The 26,914-nt window shown below is 40.0% G+C and overlaps 1 protein-coding gene across 2 annotated transcripts in view; it reads left to right on the forward strand.

Annotated features, from left to right (window-relative positions):
• The first annotated feature begins 7,557 nt into the window (after positions 1-7,557).
• Positions 7,558-26,914, forward strand: part of PXDN (peroxidasin) — an 87,254-nt gene continuing 67,897 nt past the window's right edge. For both annotated transcript variants that reach the window (XM_064508515.1, XM_064508516.1), the window contains exon 1: positions 7,558-7,947. In XM_064508515.1, the coding sequence (XP_064364585.1) occupies positions 7,730-7,947 (218 nt within the window). In that variant the 5' untranslated portion in view covers positions 7,558-7,729. The remainder of the gene's footprint in view (positions 7,948-26,914) is intronic.

The raw sequence follows: 26,914 nt of genomic DNA on the forward strand, positions 1-26,914 counted from the left end.
AATCCTCTTGCATCCCTCCTTGGAAATCAGCATGCTCGGACACCTCTCTGAAGTGCTTGAAGTGCCTGTACACAAATGCATGCAGCATGGGGAATAAACAGGAGGAATTAGATATTTGTGCAGTTGCAGGGCTATGATCTCACCGTGATTACAGAGGCATGGTGGGATAGCTTGCATGGAATGCTGCCATGGATGGCTACATGCTTTTTAGGAAAGATAGACCAGGAAGGCAAGGTGGTGGACTCGACTGTTATGTGAGACAGCAACTGTAATGCGTGGAGCTCTGCTTAGGGGCGGACAATGAGTGGGTCGAGAGCTCATGGGTAACGATCAAAGGGGCAGACTAACATGGGTGACACTGTTGTGGGTGTTTGCTACAGGCCACCTGATCAGGAAGTAGATGAAGCCTTCTACAGACAGCTGGAAGTAGCCTCATGATCACAGGCCCTGGTTCTCATGGGGGACTTCAACCACCCTGATATCTGCTGGAGTGACAACACAGCAGGGCACAAGCAATCCAGGAGATTCCTGGAGAGCACTGATGATCACTTTCTGACACAGGTGATGCAGCCATTGCATCTTGCTACATCATCTGCCACCACTAAGAATAGTTTGCCTTTATCATTTTTGCAGTTTCTCTTTAAGGAATCATAGCCTACTAGTAGCTCATACCATTGCCCTCATTTAAATATGTTAATCAAGCCCAGATCCCTCAACGTTTCCTAACAGGTCATGTACTGTAGGCCCTTGGGCACCCTGATAGTCCTCCCCTGGACTCCTTCCAGTTTCTTATCATCCCACTTGATCTGGAGAGCCCAAAATGGGACATATTATTCTAGATATGACCTCACGTGCACCAAGTAGATGGGGAAAATAACTTCCCTTGATCTTCTGACTAAGTTTCTCTTAATGAAGCTAGTTTTAGATGACTAAAGATAAGTGGGAAGAATACTGTCCTGAGAGCCTAGACACACAGATACAGCGTCATGGCACAGTTTATCGGCGTGCTTCAGCTGCTTCTAGCAAGTGTGCCTCTGCTCATCAGGGGTAGTCCAGGTTATTTTACCTCACAGCGGAGAGCGCTACCTCAACTTTAATGTGGGTAGGACCATTGACATGACCAGAATTTCTGCCCTCACTTCTCAGAAATTTGTTCATTTTATTTGAATCTCTGATGTCCTCAGCACCTGGCAAGGCGCCACGGGGCTGGGGGCTCCGGGGGCTGGTGGTGGCAGGGGTGGCCAGCAGGGCCGGTCTGGTCCTGGCCGCCAGGGCCCGTCCCCCCACCCCCAGGGAGCAGGGAGGGCGGCAGGCACAGCTGTGGGGATGGGGATGGGGACGAAGACGGGCCATCCTCATGATGGCTCTCCTTGAGGCCCCAGCTGGGCTCTTCCCAAGCCGGCTCCGCGCCCGGCAGCCAGCCCTGGGGATTGGGCACAGCCCTACCTCCTTTGCTGCTTTTATTTCTGTCTGTAAAACATGTGGGCTCATGGCTCGGAGCTCGGCTGAGGCCTCTGGGTGCAGCTGTAGCACCAGTAACACTCTGAAACCTCTTTCAGGTAAGGTATTTCCTCAGTGTGGGCAAGGGATTAAACTAATAATGCCCAATTTCCCTTTATGCTGATATTAAGGAAAAGTAGTGTGTGGGAAAGCAGCTGCTCATTGGTCTGAGTACACTTTCCTTTGGGAAAGTTTCTTTAGTGGAGTTTTCTTATTTTCCCTTCCACTTACAGGCCAATTTTTCCACTAAGTATGTCGGCTGGCTATTGAGCAAGGACCTGTGGTTTCCTACGCTTTAAGCAACTTGCCAAAGCAGGTCTTAATACTATTTTTCATTTTTATTTAATATTTGTTTTCTAGCATAACATTTAAACAGCCAGAAGGATAAAAAGCAGGTTTTCCCCTGGCACTATCCACTTTTCAGACTTGACTTCACAAGCCAACACAAATTGAGGTGCTCCAACTTCCAGTGCATTATCCGTGATCGTTGCGTGGTATCAAAAAACAGCAAATGGATCTAACTTTCAAATTCCATATCACAAAATTATTCAAAAACAAAGCCAACAGACATTTCAGTAATTAGCAGATGATGGATTAGCAAGGTCTAATTCCTATAACTACACCTAAAAAATTCTGTCTTTGAAGGGGAGAGAACTACCACGTTAAAACACATTATCCAAAGAACAGAAATATCTGGCAAACATAGTAAGTTACACTGGCTGATTTTATGTATGGCAAGTATCTTTCCTTTGCACATATACAGAAACACCAGGTAGCCTGGCTGAAAGGAAACATTTGAAGAGACTGATGAAGATACCCTGTGTTTTTTTGCTAGTTTATATAAAACTGTCCCAGGACTTTCTTATGAAGAAACTAACAACATGTGTTTTGGTGATCTGCAAGACCTGAGGCAATTAAAAGCTACCCTGGCACACTCCAAGGAGAAAGTTACACTCTTATTTGTGCTTGGAAGGGACCTTTTCCATCACATAACCAGTGAAGGAGCACTTTTTACTGGAGATTCATTTCATACTCAGGAAAGGAGAACGGCAGTTTTTAAAGATATCGACAACATAACTTTCTCAGCTGAGAGGAAGATGAGTACGTCAGGCTGGGTTCTGCAGAGATGGCATCTTTAATCGACTTTTCTGGGCTAGCCGATGTCCTAAGCTCTTGAACGCCAGTGGTCAGAAAGCAGCTATACTGCCCCTGACTAATCTGACTACGCAGAAGCTTGCAGTGTTTCAAACAGCATGTACCTGAGCAGAAGGAGCTCATATGCTTTAAACACAAGCCTAGCTTCATAGTCAAAAAAAAGCTTATCAGCAAGCATTCATGAATTTAAATAACTGACTTGGCTCATTCCTGGAGTTTAGTGCACTTGTGAACATGCCGTCCACCTACACCATGACATTCACTTTGCAAGTGTAGTAGAAATAACAGGCACAATTTTATCCTTGCAAAATCAATCTCAGTTTTGCTTCTGATGAAAGAGGAATAATCAGATGTGTTTAAGCTTTAGAGTCCTGTACTGGTATATTTTAATAAAAACACTTTACTCACTTTAAATACATTTTTCTGGTGCTTTTTTATCAATTATTTGATAACCCGTTCTTCACTTTTTTTACTACTGTTGACCAAAATCGGTCTGAAACAATAAGCTATGCCATGATTCTCTGTCTGCTGAAGTCAGTAAGAAAGCATTTTCATCATTAGGTATCTGAATGAATGTCTGTATTGTCCTAAGTACTAGATATTACCAATAAATAATATTCTCCTGATTACAAAATAACCTTGTGCAAAACCACAATAAATGAGTGTTTTGACATGCCTACAATGCCTGATTTTATATCCAGAGATAGAATGATAACCTAGAGATATAAATTAAACTGAAGAAGATTTAAGCCTATGTTTCTTATATCTGAAATTTTAGAAAAAAACAAAGGACAAAAATATTAACCATTTGATCTTTTAAAAAGTATTTTTTATTACTTCAGCAAAGCAAAAGCTATTAAAGTAAATTACTGGTATGGAATAAAACCAGCAAGTGGCAGTATTTGACAAAAATCTAGAGGTATGCAGGAAACTTAAAAGCAAATGGAGCTTTACACTGTATATAAGGTAAGTACTTCTACCAGCATTCAGAAAGAAATGCCTCTCATTTTCAGCATAAATATCTTTTTTTTAAGGTCAGATCCTCAGCTGGAGAAATAGGAAACAGAAGGCAAATTTCTCATGAATATTTATGTGTAGGGTCAATAAAAATGACCCTACACATTTTATAAAAATTCTTTTATAAAAACTGGCTAAGAATAGAAAGATATATCAAAACCATTTGGAAGTTTAACTTATGAGAATCCTTCCCTACCCCCAATTTAGCATAGCATGCACTCTATATAAATATCATTATACAGCTTTTTAACATGCGTTTTATAAAAGAAAAGAACATGTCGATAAATAAGATTTTCTGGAAAAAATGGCTGTAATTTTAAATCATAACAGAGGTTCAAAAAGCCAAAAATGATGCTAACATTACTGCAAAATAAATTTTTTGGAATGATGTATATATTCACAGCACTGAAAACATGTGCGAGGACCAGAAAACAGAGAGTTAAACCAAATTCACAGCAGAGTAAGTTTCTCCCACTCTTTTAAAACTACAGATTTATGAATACCATCAATGACCACACGGAAGAACTTGCCTTTGGGCCTGATTTTGTTCTTACTGAAGTCATTGACCTGTTTCTCACTGCTTTTGATTATAGGAGCCCTGAATATTTTGCAGCTCTGGTTTGTTCAAGCCACACTTCTTAGCCTTGTTATTTTATTACAGGAAAAAAAATGTTTATGGAGGAAGAAAAGGAATAAGACAAGATTTTGAAGCTGTTAAATCAAACAGTAAAAAACTTAGGAAACACCATGTGCAATTGCACTAAGATACCGTCTTCAGTCACGAAATAAAAGATATTTTTCCACAAGATTCATACTTTATTTAGTTCAAAGAATAAATCATAATCAGAGGATGAAACCTGTCTTATAATGCAGAAAGTTTCTGAATAACAGTTAAGAATAGTTGGACTTCTAACTATTAGATTAACTTACAACACAAAATAACGTAAATACTATTCTTCTGTAGTTTTAAATAAAATGCATTTCCTTTTTAACCCACTCTTTAAGCATCTTGTTAAACTTCCCCTTTACTACTTGAAAAAGTCTCTTGGAAGATTTTTTGGATCTTTATATTCACCTCTGAGAAGACTTTTCAGTCTACCTATTGAGAACTCTCTCCTCTTCCCTGCCAAACTAGCATTTTATAGACTCAAAAGAAGATGCAGTTCTTGGCTTCAGAAGTGTAGTCTTGAATCTTTAACCAGTGCTCTGACAAGGAAGGAACCAACTGTCGTCTTAGCATCTCACTGAAAGTCAAGTTGATCCGCATTATATTTTAATTAGACTCATTAATATTCTGTCTAATGTCTAGTGCAGACTTAATTGTGTGCCACCTCATACTTCACGAGATTCCACAGGGCATGAAAAAAGTCTCACTTAAATGAATTACCTGTCATTAATAATATATTGACCAAGGACCTGGAGGTTACATGTAACTTAAAGTAAATGGAAAGAATGCTATATGTTTAATAGGAGCTAATAATATGTATAATATGAGCTAAATTGCCTCATTAGAGTGAAAATATCTATACACTTTTAATCTTGGTCTTGGAATTACATATGTATAGCACAGACATTTCCAATGCATAATACAATAGTCTGGCAAATCAAAAAATGCTAAGAACATCTCAGAGCTATTGTAAATATATTTTCTTTTTGAAAAAAAGAAGTCATCATAACTAAAGTACCAAACCGACACAAAATAAACTACTCCCATGTTTTCCCAAATCCTATGAATATCATAATTCAGTGACAGCTCTAATATTTTTGTGCTTAACTATCTAGCTCCAGATGATATAAACTGTCACAGTTCTGCTGCTTTTAGTATGGATGCTGCAGGAGGACAGATTTACAATAGCCAAGAGTTGCTCTGAGTGCCATTTCCAAGACAAGACCTTACTTATGCCAGCACTTGCACTTCAAAGGTCAAAGGTGTGCGAGCTTTTCTTGGATAAAGAAACAAATTTAATTTTCAGATTAAGACACCTGCAGAGCCAAGCACTGGTTACACATGCAGAGGAGGTGGTACATGCAGCAACTGCATGCTGTACCGACTTTGAGGTGATTCACATTTTAACCTGTCTTCAGCAAAACTCTCACAAGCCTTTCTTTACTTCAGACTGGTATCTTCCAGTATAAAATACAGCTGATGGGTTTTGGTGTACAGGCTTCTGAGCAACTTAGTCCATTGGAATAGCAGACTAAGCTCAGCCCTGCAAAAGTATTTAGAAATGTACCTAATTTAGAAGACATACTAATTTAGAAGTGTATCTTGTTCTTACTGTAAGAGTCCAGGAGCCTCTGACTACCCTAGAAACTGTGCAATTTTACTACTGATTACCAGTTACTCATTACTGTTAGTATGTACCAGTAAGCTCTCCTTATCTCTAGACAAAGATGCAACCTGCAGATTGCCAGTGAGCCAGCTTCCCACTCACTGGGAGGTGAAACGGGATATTTTAAAGGGCTCAGGACTCTTTAGACTAGAAAAAGGTATCTGCTTCCATTAGCTAACTCTATTTTAAGATATAAGGAGTCACATCACACTTTAAAGAAGAGAGTCCCAGAAAAAACTTAGTCAAAGAGTATTTCTGCAGAAAGTAAGCTACCGATAATAACCTATCACAGTTTATAGTGACCCTAACGCTGGCCCCATCGAAGATTTCTGGCACTCATAGCACACTTTAGGGCTTTGATTTCCTACACTAGGTGTTTGACTTAGTTCAAAAAAAAAAAAAAAATCACTTCCTCACTCATATGCTAAAACAAATAGTTTTTGCAGCGAGATTCACAGTAAGAATTGAGATAGTTAAACTTAGGCAAGAATGGTCTCTACATTTTTCCTTGACAAAAAGAAGGAAGGAACATGGGCATCCTTATAGAAATGCCTTGGGTTATTTCTGAGGTGGAACTGGAGATGCTGACACCTATTATTTGTAAGGGAATATGTTTTGCTACGCTTAACAGGTTAGATGTGATCAGTGTTACTGTCATGATAGAAATGATTTGCCAATGTCTTCCCCTGGGAGCGTCAAAGCACTTCACCACAGAATTTGGATGGCTCTTCCAGGGCTGGAGAAAAGTATCTATCTACTCCGGGCCGGACCCCATAGAGGAATGACAATATTTTTAAGGCAACATTAGACACCTTCAGGGAAATCTAATTTTGTACTCTCACCACAGAGCTTGTTTCAAGGAAGTGTTGAGATCTAGGGAGCGGAGGCTCCCAACGTTATTCTTGTAAGCACAGCTACGCTCCTGCGGTCTTCTGACACCTCCTTGGCAGCATACGCGCTTACCCGAACATGTCAGCTGAATGTAATTCCAAGGAAATCTAACAGATTTTCCTGGTTCAGCAGCAAGTATCTCAGCACTAAGAGGGGGTAGCGTGGGGGAGTCTTCCAGAGCGGGGTAGAAATGGGACTTGGTTGTACGGGGCTTGCTTCCTCCCGCAAGGGCAGTCTGGGGGCACGGCTGTGCGCTGTGCCCAGGGGAGCAGAGGCAGAGGGGCAAACGGGACCTGCCTGCGAGCAGTGCTGGCGGGGGGAATGCTTGGGAATCGGCGCTGAGATCTTCTCTCCTCTCCCCTTCTCGTCTTCACTTCTTTTTTTTCTCTTCTCGCCCCCTCTTCTTTCTCTTCTCGTCTCTCCTTCCCCTTCCCTTCTCCTCTCGTTTCCCTTTTCTTTTCTCTCCCCTTCTCCGTTCCTTTCTCTTTTCCCTTCTTCCTCCTCTCCTCGGGCGCACGTCGTCGTCCCGGGGGCACCCTCGGGCCAGGCTTCCCCCTTCCCCCAGGGCCGGGGCAGCGAGCCGGGGCGGGGGGCGCGGAGCCGTCGCGGACCCCCGCGGCGGGGCGGGCGGCGCATCCCGCCGGCGGCCGGGGCGGGCCCAGCGCCGTCCCCTCCTCCCGCCTGCGCGGGGGGACGCGCTCGCCCCGCCGCCCAGCACAGCGGCAGCCGCGCGGGGAGCGGAGCGGGCGCGACGCGGAGCCCTCTCCTCTCCTCTCCTCCTCCTTCTCCTCTTCCTCCTCCTCCTCCTCCTCCTCCTCCCCCCGCCGTGCAGCATGGCCCGCTGCGAAGCGGCGGCCGCCCCCGGGCTCTGCCTCCTGCTCCTGCTCTGCAGCGGGGGGCTCGTCCGCCCCGCGGCCGCGCAGCCGCCGCCGCTGCCGCAGCGCGGGAGCGTGTGGTGCCCCAGCCGCTGCCTCTGCTTCCGCACCACGGTGCGCTGCATGCACCTCATGCTGGAGGGCGTCCCCGCCGTGGCGCCCCAGACCACCATCCTGTGAGTGCGGGGCGCGCAGCGGCGGCGCGGGCGGCGGCCTTTGTCTGCGCGCGGCGGCGCGGAGCTGGCGGGGCTGCGCCGGGGCTGCGCGGCGCGGGCGGTGCGCGGCGGTGGCGCGGGTTTGGCCGCGGGAGGGCTGCGCCGCGCTCCGCTGCCCGCGGCCGCTTTGCCGGGCCCGGTGCGCGGAGCGCGGGGCGAGGCGCGCTGGGGCGGGAGGCGGAGCGGGGCTCGGGGACGGGCCGGCCGGGAGCAGGCACGGCGGGCGCTGCCTTAGGCCAGCGGAGGTGCTCGGCCCGTCCCCTGCAGAGCGGGGGCTCCGCGGGTTTCGGCGGGGTTGCGCTGGCAGTGAAACTGCCCGTTGAACACGCTCCGCGGCTGATTCACTGACATTGGCTTGACTGGAGCGGTTACCCCTCTGCCCGGTTTTGCCCTTAGGATAAGCGCAAAAACCTGGGCAGACGTCGCGTGCTGTTGTCTTCCAAGGGCTCCTGTAGGGACGGGGTTTGTCCCACTGCGCCGCTCAGGCTTCCGCGTTACTGGGGACGAGCGTGGTGGCCCTGGGCACCAGCCGCGTCCTTCCCGCGCGGCGGCCGTGGAGGCGAGCGGGGCCTGGCCTGGCTTGGCCTGGGGGGTTTCTGCAGGGCCTCCTGCAACAGCTTCACTGGTGACTTTGCCAGATATTTTCGAAGGGGATCTGTAAAGCCTTGGTGTGTTTCAGCTTCCAAGTATTATTTAATGCGAAGAGCGCAGTCATTTAACGTTAACCGAGTCCCTCTTTGGCAAGACATTCAGCCTTTTGGCAGAGCGTGATTAGTTCTGAAGAGCTTGTAAACCTTTTTAGGGAATAATGCAGGAAGTGGGTGGTTAATGTTTCTTACATCTGAAACAAAGTACATTTACAGAACACCTTTTGCACTGAGATTACAGGGAACCCTAAAGCTAGTTTTGTGAATCATCTGAAATGTTTAAAAAAAACCCAGCAATCTTCAGAATATGGAGTCAAGTCTTAATGGCTTGGTTTCATGTGAGAGGTAGAAGGGCCTGCAACAGCAAAGCGTGTTAGATTAGACCTAGCCAGGGTGGAGCTCCCCTTACCGTGGGTATTTATAATCTTGCAGTGAGTCAGAGGAAAATGTATGAACAATGCAAGCATTATACTTGTCTAACCCTACTAATATATCAAATTGACTAGTGTCCCAAATGTGAATTATCATTCCGGTATAATGCAAGCTACAGTGCAGCGGATGTAATGAAAAAGAAGTTAAGAACTTATTTTCAGCAGGACAAAGAGCAGTAATTGTCAAAACACACTTGTGGATGATCAGCATTCTTACAATATAATGGTGGCCTCACTTTTTGTCTGGTAATAAGTATATTCTTTCCTTTTTTTTTGGCATGCTAAATCACCAACTGACTAGGGGACAGTTATAAATAAATTAAAGACTTCAGTAATACTACTTCTGTAAATAGGCAGTTCTGCTACAGTTCTGCCGAATGGCTGTGAATGGGGAGGAGATGGACCATAAGATAATTGGGCAATATGAATCTCTGGGACAAAGAACAATGCTAGAACTCATTTAGTAATCAGTAGTTTGAAGATACCAATTGAGTAGAAATAACTAAGAGATAATATTGCTTACCTCTAGCTCTGGGATGTACATTAAGAATAATTATGTATAGTTCTTACATTTGTAACCTCAGTCCTCAAGTCTAAGGTACTTACTGAATTACTTGGTGGTTTACCAATGATTTTTTTCTCCCTACTAAAATTTGTTGTAGGAGTTTACGGTTCTACAAAGCAAAGTTATGCCTTCTGGAGGTGGCCCACCATTCACAGAGGGACTTCTACTTTCAGGAATAGTTTCTTTTTTAAGCATGAAAATAAGAAGCAGTTATTTTATTTCCAGTTTCTCTGTCACAGTTTTTCTTTCTTTTGCAGACTGTAAGTTAAAGGCATTCTTTTTAGTGTTGGTGATGATAGCTAGATTTTTAGAAGTAATGGATTACTTCCAGTGAAATACCTTTCCCCTTTAAAACATGGACATACGAAATCCTGCAAACTGTGCTGCTGATGGGCTAAGCACACTTGTACTGGCACTGGTAAATTCCACATTATCTGTTTTATTTCTTCCTTAAGATATGTATTGACTATGCAAAGTGATTTTCTAAAAACATCATCTTAAGTTTTTCCTTGTTTAAAAGTATATATTTATATTGTATTTTGCCAGGCACCAGTTCTGAAAAATGTCCCATTTTGAAAGCTGTGTTGACTTTGCTCTACTTCACGTATGATTTGTTACATGGCTGAAAACAGTATGGGGCCACAGCAGCAGGGCAGCCAAATGTTTTTCGCCACATTATCAAAAATGTCCATTAATCTCAGAGTCTCTTTTGAGAACTGTTCACAGCATGGCTAGTTGCTTACCTTGCCAGTGCTACCTCTGGCTGTACATTTTCTCACTCACTGCTCACCCTGCTTTCGGGTGCTGCCCCTTCCTTCCTGTAGGCCAGGTCCATAGCTTGGCTCTCTTGGGTGCAGCGGACACTGCCAGCACAGAAGGTGTTTGTGGAGCCACGCGTGAGTGCAGGGTTTCACCCAAGGTGAGACTGTTGCTCAGACTCTCTGCGTGACTCAGGCCGGCTTCGCGGTCGGCAGACTCCAGAGCTTGCTGCCCTTGTGCATGGAGACCACTTCCGAGCGGGCTTGCAAAGCCTCAGCTCGCTCAGTCCTGTCCTGAAAGTTTACTTCAAACAGGCCAGACTCTGCCTGCTGACACTGGGACCAATACTAAAATTTGTTCAAGGTTTGTGGGTGCTCTTTGATTTTCTGCTAGCCATAAAAGTATAATTGAATTCCCTGCAGTTGGGTCTCAAAGACTGGATAAGAAGAGAACCTAACTTATTCTGTTGTAAACCTGCAGTGTAAATAGGGCTAAAACTGACAAAACATTATTTGTCACAGGAGAAAGTGGACTTGATTTGCACGAACCACGGAATTTATTGATGGGAAAATTGTAGTTATAAATAAGGTACTAGTAGTGCTATTTGCCACATGAAATTATTACTTTGACTCCCCTATTTGTCTGTTATGAATAGTACATCTTTTCAATAAGTGAGTACCATTTTAAGTGATCAGAGCTTTGTAGGACTTTTTTATATGGTAATCATTCCAGGAGAGTAGCTTTTGAAGGTAGTCACTGAAATTATATTGGAGGCAACAGCATCAGTTCCTTATTACTGCTTTTGTTTACACAGTACCAACAAATTTTACCAATTGGATAGTTTACAATACCTACTTTTTTTTTTTTTACTTCTGGTTTGTTAGTGAAAGTGTCAAGTATCAATCCAAAGGGAAAGGGAAGAGTGTTAGTTGTTTAATTCAGTTTCCAGACCACTGTACACCAAGTACTTCACGTTTTTCTGTAGCTCCATGATAATTATGAATCTGATGTTGCACACTCAGGAGGCGCATTCGTGTGTATGAACAATGCTAGTGAAAAGGGTTATTCATGCTCCTCAAGAGCATCTATCTTAATACACTTTTTTTAAATTACTGAATTAAACAAATCACGCATCTGTTTGGAGTGCAGAAGAGTTACCAAAGAGATGGGGTAATGGAAATGGAATGACATTTTGCATGTCAGTGTTGATTTGTGGTAACATTATGCCTCTTAGGAGAGTCATTTAGGGAAAAGGCACATATAAATAGTGATTTATATCAAAGGCACAGTGATACCATATGCATTGCGTCAGTGCAGGAGTCTCTGGGCTGTCAGAAGAGAATGATGCTTGCTATTGGCAGGTCTGCTGTGTGCAAGCGATGCAGAGTCCGCTAGCAAGCCAGCATCCCCTTCTCCTCTGAAAAATGGAAGATTCTGTGTTCCGATCAGATCTGTAAAACCCTTTTGGAAGGCTTTCAGCAGACTGAGCAAATAAAACAGGAAATACATACGCTTGGAGATTGTGAAGGACAAAGTGTTTTGGTCTCAAATCAGGCCTGTGAGTAAGCTTGATCACTTAGCTGCTGAACATCTAAGTACATATAAGAGGCAGACGAGAGATATGACATTGTTATAAAACTCCATTTGAAACATGGACATCTGTATATACTTAGGATTCAAAAAAGATGAATAGACACTGAAGCTTTACTTGAAGTTTTTGCAAATAGCTGAATACAGGCACAGATCTTGACAGACTCTTGGCTGGGCAGCAAGCCACATTAGATGCCAATGATGATTTACTTGAATTACACAAAGTGGGGGGAAAGCATAAGTTTCTTTAAATAAAAATTATCTTAGTTCTTCCTTCATGGAAATTTTATGACCGAGTACAGAATTCAATCTGAGATTCAAACAGCTACCTTTTGGTGTCTGTATGTAGGAGCGTCCAGCCGTGGTAGGTGACTGGGCTTCCATTACAGCCTAGTCAATACAGTCAACAGAGCCTGGAGCATGATTCAACTCACTCCAAAGGTGACACCTAGGACTCAATTCATTTGCTAGCTATAAGTATCTAGGACCATTTGAATTCCCTTCTGGTATCCTTTCTAGCCTCCAGCTGCCTCTGCAAAAAGAGCGTAGGTCTCCCATTAGTCTTGTATCCTATCTGCTAGCTCTCTCTCACATAGCCTAGGACACCTAAACCAATTGTTTGAGCAACTGAATTCAGCTCCTAGTGTGTGGGCAGCTTAATCATTCTCCAGCTTCACATGGTGTTGACTACTCTTTTGTTGACGATAATGGGAGTTTAAACATCTGTGTGTAGATGTTGATGAGTATTTGTCTAAACAAATGTTAAAAATATTGTCAGATATCAACAGAAAGAAACTGGTTGCAAAAATCAGACACTAAGGTGTCAACACAGAAAGTGATTTACTTTAAAGTACGTTAACTGTTGCTAAAAGGAGAGAATTTCTACTGGCATACCCATTAGACCCTCTTCTCTGGGTACTAACAAATCAAGTGGATATTACAAAAAATACCACTCCCCCAGCAAAGCAGCTTTGGAGGATGTGTAGGATGTGAACCCTGGTAAAACCATTGCCAGGCAATATGCATGTGCTGCCAATGGAATGAGCCAGGGCCAAAGGATGAACGGGTTAATGAGACATTTTCAGAACTTGCAGAACATGTGTGGTCATTAGCACCACATGAAGGGGGCAAAATGGCATGGAGCTGATACAATGTTTGGCATTTACTGGAGGATATTAGAGAAAGTTGCTGAGGGATGCAGCAGAAGGCCCAAACAAGTATTCATTTCAAGAATGTATCTGCAAGTCACTAGATCCACTAGTGGGAAAGTATTTCTGTTGTCTCAGCAGCAAGTCAACCTTCATCACATTCTCTGGAAAAAAAATCTGCAGCAAAATCATACACATCATTTCCTGCAAGTATCTCACTATATATTTAACACACTTCCATCAGAAGAATATATTATATTATGTTACCATGAATAAATACAATTTTTGGTTTCCGTCCTTTTTACTAAGATGTATTTTTTGCTGGTAAATGCATAACATTTGAGTGTTAGAACATTCAATATGTATTTACTTCCTTACTTCCAGAAAGATATCCAAAACCAAAGATCCATTTGACCTAATATATGTTCTCTGAGGGTGGCTGACAGCGCTGCTTATAAACAAGCACAGAGCAAGCATACAGAGGTTTTTCCCTATAACTAACAGCTTGTAGCTTAGTGATTTCCTGAGCTACAGGTAATTTTTATATTTTAAATCAGCCTTGATGGATTTCTGGTCCGTGAATTTGTTTAGTCTGTTTTTCAACTAATTAAACCATTATTTACACCCATGGCAAGGAGTTTTACTAAATTGCCTTCTTCTGTTGTTTTAAGCCTGCAACCTTCTAGCTTCATTTGACATCCCCCTTATTCTTGTGTTGGAAGAGACAGTGAATACTGACTCCCTCTCCATCGGCTCTGTGCCAGACATGACTTTATGACCCTTGATCCTAAGCTTCTTCATTCATCTCTTTTCAAAGTTGAGAAGTCCTAGTGTTATCGGCATGGTGCTCCCTACCTTTCATCACCTGAAACTGCCCCTTCCCTCTCTACTGTCATTTGAGGTGGAGAAGTAGAAATTCCCACAGTATTTGCATGGACATGAGGTACGTGAGCTAACTGGGAATTTACAGAGCAGCATGGCAGTCTCTCTTTTCGTTTTCTATTGCTTTCCTAGTAATTTCCAGCATAATATTTCCTTTTTTTGAGCTGTTGTTTTCATGGAATCATCAAATGTAACTTAAGGTCATGTTCCTAAGTAGCAGTCACCAGTTCTAGGCCCCATTTTATTTGTAGAGTTTAGATCGTTTTCTCTATGTGAATAACTTTGTGTTTATATATATTGTATCTACATTTTACTAGCCACTTACGGAGTTTTAAATGGTCCTTCTGCTGTTCTTCCCAGTCAGACTTTGTGTAAATAAATGAATATCATCAGCAGAACTCTGTCATCTGACTACCCACCCCTTTTCCACTTAGGAATAAACTGAACAGTGCAGATCCCATCACAGATCCCTGTGCAATTCAACTAGTGACCTCCCTCCACTATGAAAATTCAACATTTACTACTAACATCTCTTTGTAGGATATTTACTTTCTAGATATTTCAAAAGATTGTCTTGTAATTCCCTAAACTTTTGGAGCTTGGACTGTGGTTAGCACAAGATTTTTTCATTTGTTCTACTAAAGCATTAGAAAAAAACACACAAAGATGGTATAGTTCTGTGGGCCACTTACTGTGGTTGTCTAGACCCCCAGTTGAAAATCAGTGCTTTAAATATCTTTCTGCCTTGCTGATTTTGCTGACAGATAGCTCCAGTGCCTCTGCTATTACTCAATTTTCCCCAAAACCAGCAAAATTAAAAGTGACAAGTTAGATCAGTTTTCATCATTACTTTTGGGAATTTGTGGGCAGTAGGAACATTGAGGAGAATGAGAAATTTATAAGGAGCAGAGACAAACATGGGATTACTCACTGGAAAGTATAAAAAATGGATGCTTGGGCATGAGCGTACATACGCTTTCTGTCCTCATTCCCAAAGAAGGCTAGTGGAAAAATAACAGAGACGTGCCTTTCGCTTGCATCACCAGGAAGGTCTGGATCTGCGACACAAAGAGAGGGGTGAGCATCTAGTGTTCTGGTAAACACATGCCTAAGAGAAAAACAATGACTAATATTCCAACCTCCTCATCTTTCCCAGTAGTTCCTATTGACTGCTCTCCCAGGTGAGGTCAATGCTTGCTAAGAGAGGAGAAGGGGATATCACTGGCCAGCAGCAAATGCTAGCTCTCTGTGTGCGTAAAGGGCCTGGCTTGTGAAGAAACCAAGTTGGAATTAAAAGGTTGGAAGTTTAGCAGAAAACAGTGAATAAAGAAGAGAACAGAGCTTGGGGTAAAGTTTGAAGGAAGCTGTGGAAATAAAGACAGCATAATATAGTGAAGAAATTGCTGGTGTTATGAAATGAAAAGTAGAAGAGAACTCTTCAGAAAATAACAAAAGAAGAGAAGTAGTGCATAATGTGTGACATTGCATGATTTATTCTTTGAGTTGCAAAATGTTCTTTTACAGGAAGATTTTTACTCTATATAATGAGTAAAATGAAAATGCTAGATTATGTTTTCAGGCTCTAATGTTTTCAGGCTCTAATTCTGTTTTGTACAATTGAAAATCAAATTGTCTGAGTTTTCACCCATCTTGATTCATCTGTCAAAATGGTATTTTTTCAGTTATTTCATGTTGGATTCATATTACTGAGACCCTTTGAAAGTTTACAGTGGTTTGTTTACAATGTTATTCCCCACTTCATATTATCATTTTGTGATTGGATATTTTGAACATTGCATATCTGATCTTGCAAATGTGTGCTTGTGCTTAGCTTTGTATACCCCAGTAATGCCCAGGCTTCTGACTCTTCCTGGACTTGGCCTTTTGCGAGACTCTTCCCAAAAAGTCAAACTAAGTGTTTTGCAGGCTTATAGGCTCAGACTTCATCTACAGAAAAGGTACATTTGTAAAGGTGGCATTTAAAAATCAGTGTCACACATGATAAATATTTATAGTTATTTATCTTTCCAGAGGACTTTATTTATATGTTCAGAAGTTCATATTTTAAGTATTTTGTGTATATGAGTGTATTTATGTAATGCGTACATTATATACTATATATATATTTACATTATATATATACTTTTTATATAGAGAGAGAATGTTTGTGTGAGTATATATATATACACACAGTAAAACTGAAATGACTGGGGTAAATTATCTTTATTGTTTGTTCAGTTTGGATTTGATGAAGAAGAAAAACCCCTGAGTCCTACAGGCTTTATTATTGCAAACCTGGGCAGAGATTCAGGACAATCCAGAGAGGTGGTGCAATGAGAACTGCCTGGGTTGGAATGGAATGGCTCGAATATTTCCTTTTGCTTCTTTTGCTTATCCAGCTGCCACATCTGATTTCTTTTTTGGTATGGAATTTTTACTATTGCTCATGAGAGCCAAGTGATTCTTTTGAGAAGAAAGCTGAATGAACGTTTAAGTTACTGCAAATAGCAGAAGTATTCTCAAACTTCTTGAGAAGGAGACGTGAGGGAAAGACTTGCCTGGGCTCTCAGCTTCATGTCTAATCTGTATTTACACATACCGGTTACTTGTAGCAAAGATTGGGACATTTAAGAGTTTGTGCAGTGCCTGACATAGACCTCAGATCCTTGTAAAAGCTTATAGAATGAAAACTGCAAAGTTTGGTACACTATTTTGTTCTATCTTGGTGTTTCTGAGTTATACTAACCAAAACCATCAGCATATGTGTTTTAACTCCAAAGTTAGTCTTCATAACTGAGACGTTGCTCCTTTTTTGGTGGAATCTCTTGTTATTCAGACTTTCAGATCTTTTCTTCTCTTTCCAGTTGCCACTCCCCAGAACTTACTGAAACTTCTGGTTTCAACATTCTTTCCCTTTAAATCACCTATTACAACATTCGGCTCATTGCCTCTCTTGTCTAAAAAAGGGAAAATAATATTATTTTGTACACAGCATTACCTTAACAGTAATGACTATTTTTGTTGAGAAAGATGATGCCAAGTGTCAGTCACATGCATAACATTAGCCAGACTGGTGGATTTAGTACCTATTTGGCTGCTAGTTTCCTTCTTAGGAGATAATGATATATAGTAAGTGAGTCAATGCTTTCTTTGACTTACCTCCAGGCATCATAGCTGTGGCAGTGTGAAATTCAGTGCAGTTTTTCAGGCCCCTCAACAAAGTGTTAAATTCAGAGGGTTATAGCCTCTGTCCAAGGTCCACTATGCTCTACAGAAGGTAAATATTTTTTGTCTTTACATGGTTTTGATTGACCATGTTGAATATAAAACCTCTCTCTTCAATGTCTTATGGTGGCTTCTATTTAATAACTGATTCAATAAATCTGTCCCCTATATCCTAATCTTTACACTAGGTCTGAGTCAAAGTTTTATAATGTTTCAATGGTGGGTGATAACACTTTTTTAATTTTCCAAAAATTTTTTTGAAAATAGGTAAGGCACAGCAATATGTCGTCAGTCTGGTGTGCACTAGCGGACCATTCAAAAATCAACATAAATAAAAATAAATATCTCATTTTGTTGTTTGCTAAGGGAATGTAAAAGGCTGGAGCAGCGGTGTGATGGCATAACAAGTAAAAAATGTAAAAAATACACAACAACTGGTTTGCTGCTGGGAGGCTGCCTATCAAAGCAAGAGGGCTTTGGAGCAGTATTATGCCACACTCTAGTTTTAGGATAATAACTGCATTTAAATTGCATTTAAATACACTAACTGCATAATAATTTGGATTCAGGATAAAAGTTTTGGTTTGGTGGTCTTTTGATGAAGTTTCTCTGGGAAATTTGAGAGGTGGGAGTATTTTAAGTTATCTTTTAAAGATTCAAGCTAAATCATAAATTGCTTGTCTTTTATTCTGACTTAGTTAGACTCAGATCTCTAAGCCAAGCTTAAAAAGGTGTAAGAGTGCCCAAGTAGGGATAGAATCAGAATTGATATAAATCAATTAAAAATGTTAGATAGTTAGATTTTTATGCATAGAGAAAGTATGTTTTATGTATAGATTGAAGACACAGCTATCAGGAATGTAAATGATTGCTGTCAGGCTCTCTGTGAAGATCTTTCCTAGTAGAGGAAAGATCTATGCTTTGTTTAGAGGAATTTTTAAAAACTCGGGCTACTCTGTTTACTGAGTGCTCTATCAGTAAGCTAAATCACTTGAAATTTCTAATATTTTAATATATGCTGCAACAAATTCCTTGACTTAGTAAAAGACAATTTTGAGAACTTACCCAGAAAATCCTTGAATTGTATAATTGTGATATGAATATTGTCTGTGATGTTTTATATTGTATCAACTTCAGGTTCTTTCTGGAGTAGATGTTGCTTTTTGACATCTTCTATTTTCTTTACGCGTTTTGGATACATCTTGTATGTGAAGAAATGTGTAAAAATTATTGGAAACAGATCAAATTTTGTCCAAAATGTACAAATAGTCTGAGACAGATTATTCATTGAAGATTTCTGTCTGAACAGTTTGGCAAAGTAACAAATGGCAGAAAACAGAAGTTTATATTAAAAAAATACTAGATAGCATTCAATGTCCATCCCTATACTGGTCATATCTGCCTAAAAGATCCATCAATAAATATAAGATATAGATATCATTTGAGGAAATTTTGAGCTATGCCAAACATTATTTTCAATGAATTTACAATATGAATAGCAGTCAGAGAACGGATATAAGAGATATTTGAATTTGCTTATAGCCTACATACTCAGGCACTGAATATGTAGATAGGTCAGTTAGGTAACTCTGCAGTGTGCGTTTATAATCCCTTATCCATCAAAGGAAGAAACAAGATTTTTTCTTAATTAATTAGTTATGGTTTTGAATGCACCTTTCAGCAATATCAAGGTTAGTTTCAAGGCATTTTACCTTCAAACTTAGTTTGTGTTTTCAATATTGGTAAAATTTTGAATTCCAAGAGTATACCAAAGTGGTAATATCTGTGCAATCCAGATATATAACATAATAGTTCTTCATGTAATAGCTTTCCATTAAGTTTCATTCACATTTTCCTTTGGCTATCCATGAGGAATTGTTTTCTAACAGGATTGCATTTTTAATGCCAATGGGTTTTTTCGGTTGTTCTGACCTCAGTGGTGGGACACATGTGAAGGGTCCGGCCCTTCAAGACTTCAGAGCAAGGGTGCGAGCGGGCTGAGCTGCCAGGGCAGAGGTTGCAGCCAAGACACTACTGCCTCAGCACAACATCCAGCGCCTTAGGAAACTTTACTGGTAGAAATTTAAGCTTTTAAAAGGCTAAGTGCTAGGTTGGTGGCTTGCACTCTTGAACCTCTTAAATTCCACATCAGGTATCCCAGGAAATCCCAGCCTTAGCCTGGAATTTGTATGCCTCTGGATTAGATGCCGTATTTGTCCTTCTGACCAGTTTTACCACAATAAAGTAGTGGTAGAGTAGTGGTAGTTTAACCATGAGTCCAGAGAATTCTTTTGCAGGGGTACTTGCAATTCGGTGAATAATACTTAAAGGAGAGAACCTTTTCACTGGCTTCTAAGGCATATGGCGGTGTTCTTAGTAGAGCAGAGTTCTAGTAGTTTATATGTTTCCAAAACATGCAAAAATGTATCTTTGGGTGGTAAAAAAGTTTTAAGAATCTGTAATTCATAGCTGAAAAATAATTAGTATATCATTTTATCGAAATAGAGATTATTTTTAGTGTTTGGTTGCAGATAGTACTCATAAACATGATTCTGTTTGAGATGGCTATTTATATGGTATATTAAGAGAAAATAGTCTAATGTATTCAAGCAGCTGGTCTATTTAGTATGTTAATGCTAGTGAGTACCTACCTGATTTGTTTCACTTTTTTGGGTTGGAAACATTTACATCATTTTTAATTTACAAAACAGATTATACCCCCTTTGCAGTTAAGAACCAAAACCACTTCTCTAGCTGAACCACTAGTGGTACTTAAGTTGCTTTGGGTTGCTGACTGCCAACAGTAGTTGCTCATTCCTGCCTTTGGTCTACTCAGCTCTCAAAGTTAGCTGAAAAATAAACAAGGAAAAAACATTTGTTTTTACTCTCAGTCATTTCCAGGATTTAGTGTAGTGTGATACTCCATAAATGCTTATAGTGAAAAGGTGATCTGGAAAGAAGCAAGAAGCAGGAGGGGAGGAACAGTTTTGGCGGTACTGCCACTGCAGGAAATCTATGCTAATCATACCCTAAGGCTGTTCTCTTTGTCGCCAAAACAGTCCTGCCCTCAGGGAATGCATTAAAAATGAGCTGAGTTTGTAATGCAACTTGAGGAGTCACATTCTGTGCACAAAGAGGGATGGGGACCCTACATTCCAGTGCAGAGGGCTTATTTGCTGGGAAAGTCCCATTGCGCTCTCCCTTGAAAACTACTTGCCATGGGCTCAGCTCTTTCAGTCAGTCTGCTGCTATATCACCTGAGAACAAAAGCAGAGACCATTTAAACTTTTGGAAATACTTAGAATTTTGACTTTCCTGAATTCATTTTTAATTAAGACTATTCTCTATTCAGTTGTCATATTTTATGACAACTATTATGTGTGTGATATAAACATCTGATTTTCCTAAAATGCAGGTTTGCGGTTAACTTATTCATTATCTTTTAGAGATACTTTCTTTTTAGTCTATTTTTGCAAGACCATTCAAATGTTCTAACTTTTCCTCTTGTGTTTCATATGCATGTGGTTGAAAGCATTTTTCTTTCAGTTTGAACACTAGTGAAGATTTATAGAGTCTAAGTGAAATGTAATGTTTTTGTAGGAAGTATGTGAAGTTGCTCTCCTTGTTGCCCAAGTGGTATTTACATTGTCTTAGTGATAGCTAGTTTGTAACTGATAAGAGGTGATGAAAACAAGTTGGAAGATTTGTGTTCAAAATGGAAAAATCAGATTAAATTCTAGTTCTTAAACATGAAAGCATTAAACTATGAAGCCTGAAGTAGTGTAGGATGTATATTGCATCTGATTGTCTTCACTTACACTCTGAAGTGATCTTTTTTGTCTCAAGAATAAAATGTAAATTTGTAAACATTCTTTTAAATCTAACAATGTTTTATTCCTCTGGTATTTTTTGTGCTGCTGTTAATATGATGAAATAATAACAGAGATATTACAGAGTGCTTTTTAATTAATTGTTGACTTAATAGTGGCAATACTAGAACTGCAAAGAAGAGGATACACAATTTAAGCCAAAAAAATGTGATCTCCTGAGGCCATTGGAATTTAAAATAACTAACAAACACAGAGGAGACTAATAACACTTCTTTGGAAATTTCAGACCCAGCTATACCATTTGCAGCAATCAGGCTTTTCAGTTTTTTAGCTGGGTGATCCAAATTCACTTTTTGCAGAGAAAGAAGACAAAAAATGTGAAGGGAGAAGAGGCCCAGGCATTTTATTTAGTTCAGTTTTTCTTTAATCATGTGAGGTAAAATGACATGGGTATTGCTAGAGCCTATACAATGTGCAAAGCATTGAGGAATATGATAAAACAATTTATGAAATGTTGCATCAATTATTAATCCTTTATTTATTCCCTAGATGTATTCTGTGAGAGAAATTGTTTCCAGATTATGAGGAAACATGAGTGGGAAAAGAGTAGTAGCTCTAAAATTGTTTCGATTGTCTTTTTGTGCGCAGTCGTGATGGCGATGTTAGGATGGGCATAGCAGGATGAAAAAAGGAGTCATCCCTCCCCAGGCAGTCATTCGGGGGGACGCTCGGAGGTTGCACGTCCCCTGGTAGGAGTGCTCGCGCGCCGCCCCGGCGCTCCCGGCTCCTGTCCCGGCTGCGGCGCCGGAGGCAGGGCAGGAGAAACGCTAGCTGCTCCACTGCAGCAGGCTGCAAAGCCAGCCTGCAGCCAAGTGATAAAGTGCCTGAATCTTTGTTTTTACTTTCTAAGTCAATAGCTCTTTGAACATTAATAGTAGAAAGTCCTTGACATCCCTTAAGAACAAGTATCCCAGTAATTTCTCACACCTTTGAGTATGTTTGGATCTGATATGGCAATCGCTATATAGAAATAACTGAGACATACATAACCGTTGGAAATACGTTCTGTTAAAATCCGCCTAGTGGAGAGGGAAGACTGACACATAGATTAATGATGAATAAAGGCTTTTTAGTCACTTTTTAGATGCAGTAATTCCTTTGATTTTCCACATCCTTTGGCTTGATATTGATTTGGTATTGCAAGATCTCTGTTTGGATTGAGGGAGACAAAATGAACATTTTTTAGTAAGGTTATTGTACATGCTGAACATTATTCACTGGCAAAATCACTGGTAATGCAAAATCACAAGTGCTGCATCAGTGAAGCTGCCTACGCTGAGCAAAGAAAAGTCCATAAAGATGCGGTGATGGAGCGATCACACTTCCATGCTAATTTATCGGTTTACCTGGCCAGCCTTTTACTTCTTTCCGAGTCCTGCTGCATGGCCGTGCATTGAGCTGCCGCTGCTGAGTGCTCATTGCCGTGAGCCTTCGCGCGAGCAGACTGGGGGCAGCCGGCAGCGCTGGCCGGCGTCGCCCGCTGCTCCTGCAGATGGGTCGAGGGCTGAGCGGGGCTGGCGTGTCCAGGCTATGTGTGAAGGGCACTCCGATACTCCGGTACATGTGCCAGTGACAAGAAGAGTGCCTGTTTTCCTTCATTAATTTGCATGCTCATTTGCTTGCACCTGCATCCTGTTTTCCTGACAGGAAAGAAAGAACTAATCCTTCGCAGAGCAAAACCAGAAAAATCCTATTTGCAAAGGATAGCCTTTGCGCCTATGTTTTCCTGCCTAGCCTTTTCTTGGGGGTGGGGGGAAGAGATTAGGATTTTTGTTTATTTTTCTTGATTAGTCTTTAAGAAGTACTGCAAAAAGTTTCATGAACGAACTTTGATATTCCTCTGGAACTATTTTTAGAAAAATAATCAGAGGTACTTCTCACCTGTAGCTAATCACTTCCAGTGAGTGGAATCTGAAGATAAGTGCATTCAAGCTGGAAACAGATTCAGACTATCCCATTTTTTACAGTGAATACAGTTAGTTACCGGAATGACTTGCTTTAGGTTGTGCTTCATTCTTGGTCTTTTCGAATCACAGCTTTACATTTTGTCAAAGGCATGTTTCAGCTTAGTCAGAAATCACTGCTTTAGGACCGAATTTTCTCTACTATTCTATGACCTGTCATATGTGAGAAAAGGATTACAACAGTTCTTTCTGACTGTTAAATTCATCAGTCATTCCTCTGAGAATTTCAGTATTTTATGGATATAGAATTTAGACTTAAGCATCCCTGTGAGACAGAGAAGTGCAGAAATATTATTACTTATTTTGCAAAAGGTAAATAGGGGAAGAAGAGGCAATTTATGATCATAGCATAAAAACAGTACTTCTGTATTTTTTTTCAAAGTAATAACTTACATGACTATTAACTGTGAAACCAAAGTAAAATATTAGTTGCGTTTGTTTCAGTGGTTCTTGGTGTACCATAAACTGGTCAATGTCTATTTCTTCTTTCACATACTAAAGAGGTGAAACCTTTTTTTTAAATTGAAAAGTAGAGTTAAAACGATGACTATTGAGAAAGAAACTGAAAAGAAGTTGTATATCCACCTGTTTCAAATCCTCTAAAAATATTTCAATATATCAGTATCTCTTTACAGTACCAAATGTGGCAGTCATCAGTTCACCCTGTGCTTGATCTGAGATCTTACCACCGTGTGTGTGTGTGTGTGTGTGTGTGTGTGTGTGTCTACGTAACGCTGATGCGCAGATGTCATGCCCCATTTGGTTGGGCACGGTACAAGCATAGGACGAAAAGGCAGGCCTTCCACGAGGATATTTCTGTCAAAAATAACCATTGGTGAATTGTACAACAGTACTGTTGATAACCTTTTCGTTGTTTGGTTTTAGAACTGAATCTCCTTGAGAGGAATAAAGACCGAGTTCACATTTCCGTGTTAGTTCTCCAGGCTACACAGATAGCGTTACATCTGTTTCGATTCTGCTCATTCTCTTACTTTTTTTGAGACAGCATGAGAATTGGAAGCAATTATAAAACAAAATCTCTAATTTCAAAGCACTATTTTCTCTGTAATGGATGAACTTTGGAAAACTCTGAAGGAGCACGAAGAGCCATGATCATGCCAGGGTAATATTTCCATATGTAATGCTTGTGAATTAAGGCTACATGCCTAAAACTTTGAACCAGCAAACTCTACTGGAGTTAATTAATGGCACTGCATAGCTGATTGGAAAAATTGGCAACAAAGACACTGGAGGGATCTAAAGACTTAGTAAGACAATACTATATTGCTTTTCACTGAGTTCACATTTAAATGTTTTCTTTTCAACTATAAAGGCATAATAATTGTTAGTTAAACCAAATCCTTAGCTCTTGTAGAAGGCTCTGTCATAAACTCTGTATTCACCAGAGAAAACACCTGATAAATGTATTTTTAAGACTTATAAACTTACGTTTCTAAGTCCCCTTCAACAAATATTACATATTTGTGCAAATCGGGTATTATTTAAATTAGAAAATTAATGTGTCAGCCACATTTAATTCTAGGTATTTTTGTAAGCATTATTTATGATCAAGGTGAGTATTGCCAAATGCATTTGCATCCTGTTCTGCAGATTTTAGTAAATTTGTGGTCCTGCTGTTCGCTTTTCTTTAAACTTAATGGTATAGCAAATATTATTGACAATGATATCCACTTACGATGTAAAAATTTTGTTTCAGCTTTTGCTCTAAAAGGATGGTACTTTTATTTTCTGTGCTAAGTGTGATGTACAGATAATAAAATGTCTCAATATTAATTAGAGAAAATCACATATTGTATATAGCAATTAGGCTGGGGAAGAATTCATCCAGAAAATGAATTGCCAAGAAAATGGGAAAAATATAGGTTTGTTTGTAAAAGAATCACTTAGGCTAAATCTTAAAATTAGATGAAAAAAATTTTTGTTTCCTCTGGTATTCCAGAAAAAGTTATGCTGCTTGTGGTGAAGACTGATGTAAGTAGTGATACAGTTGAAAGTGGGTTTTGGTTTTATTTTTTTTAGAGTGGTGGACTTTTCTTTGTTTGTTCAACAAAGTGACACATTTTTTTACAGGGCAGTAGTTAAAGCAGCATTAAAGTGCCATTGACATCATCCAGTTACTGCACTGACTTGATTATATAACCTCTTTTGTGCAATTTTCATGCTCTGTTCTGTTTGAATGTTTTTACTATGCTGATGGCTGTTTTTCATTTCCTGCTGGGATGACCTTGAATAAAAAAAGAATAAGAATAAAGTAGACATAAGCAATGTAGTCTTGCTGGCATTTGCAGATCCTTTGTTCTGCATTGAGAAACATAGTAGTTTGGCATTTATGTTATAGGTTATTTCTGCTGGGTAGTAATTAATCTTCTACTGTTAGAAAAAATTACTTTTTTTTCTCTTATTTTGTTCTTTTGAATTACTTTGCCCTTGGCAAAGTGATCCACTTATGACAATTCCTACTTTATTAAAATATCTGAAGAGAGCAAAACAAATGATCAGGGCAATAGTCATTCTTATAAAAAGAGGCTATAAAATTACTCCCTCTTTCTTAAAAGGAAAAGAGATTCACTGGTTTTCAGTTTTTTTCCAGATTCCCTATATATCGTGCAGCTGTAGGAATTGCCATTTGTCAGTTTTGGCATTTGTTATTGGCGCTAATCAACATTTTGTGACTACCTTTATATATGGATAAGAGAATACATCATATTTTACATCCAGCTCTTTTTCAGACTTTTTATATCTCTGAGTTTTAGGGGGAGTACAACGATATATCTATCTTTTGAAAGCAGTTTGCGTAATTCCTGTTGATTCTTATCAAATCAAAGCCACCCCACCACCTCCTTTTAATTTGTCACATTAAAGTAGTGCAGATGTTATTCCCATACAGCTTACATTCATGTACGGGAGAAGAATTTCAGCTTTAAATAGTTTCCACTGGCGCTTTTAAAAGTATCTGTCTTGTGGGGTTGGGATGATGGCTTGTTCTTTTATGGTTCTTTTATGCTCTTAGCATGCGAGAGCCTTTCAATCTTTAAGATACTTAGGAGATATCTCCATTTTGCTGCTGTGGGGATTTTGCTTAATTTGCACTCAGGAAATATCTCTGATGTAGCAGGCAATTAAATTCAAGATCTTTCATGTCCTAAATTAATATCCAAAGTACTGTCTTGAAAAGCAGTAATGAGGTACTTACCTTCACTGCTAATAAAAAATCAAGATTTAATTTAATTTCACTGTCAAATGTTGCAGCATTTTGCTAGTTAGTGAAGATTGATTAATAAGTCATTAATGCATCGACTTCATGTTTCAAACATCTGTATATCATACAACCATGTTGATTATGTGCAAATTGCTGTTTTTCTTTTCTAAAGCTAAAAGATACAGAAGTATTTTCAGTTCAAAGTATAAAATCAGATGCTTTTGTATGATACGCTAATATAAATTCTTACCTTTTAAACCTGAGTTTAAGTGCATTGTTCCATTTTGCCAGTGTTAAATCTGATGCTTTTGCCTTTATTCTGTCTTGATAGATAATATTTTTGGAGAAACATAGCAGCCCCTCCTTTCCTTCGGAACTTTTGTCATTTTTCTTTGTTTTGCTTTACTTACTCTAATTTTTGTGTAGTGTTTGTTAGCAAGTATGAATGTGATTTATATCCTATTATATCTAAGAATGATATACTGGAAAATAATCCTTCAGAGCAAATCTAAAAGTGCAAGTGTAAAACAGTGTTTAGGTTTTTCTGTTGATAACATCTAACATTATTAAGCAAAGAAACAATACATTTTCATTTTTGGACAGGAAG

Source organism: Dromaius novaehollandiae, chromosome 3 (assembly GCF_036370855.1).
Source record: "Dromaius novaehollandiae isolate bDroNov1 chromosome 3, bDroNov1.hap1, whole genome shotgun sequence".
NCBI lineage: Eukaryota > Metazoa > Chordata > Aves > Casuariiformes > Dromaiidae > Dromaius > Dromaius novaehollandiae.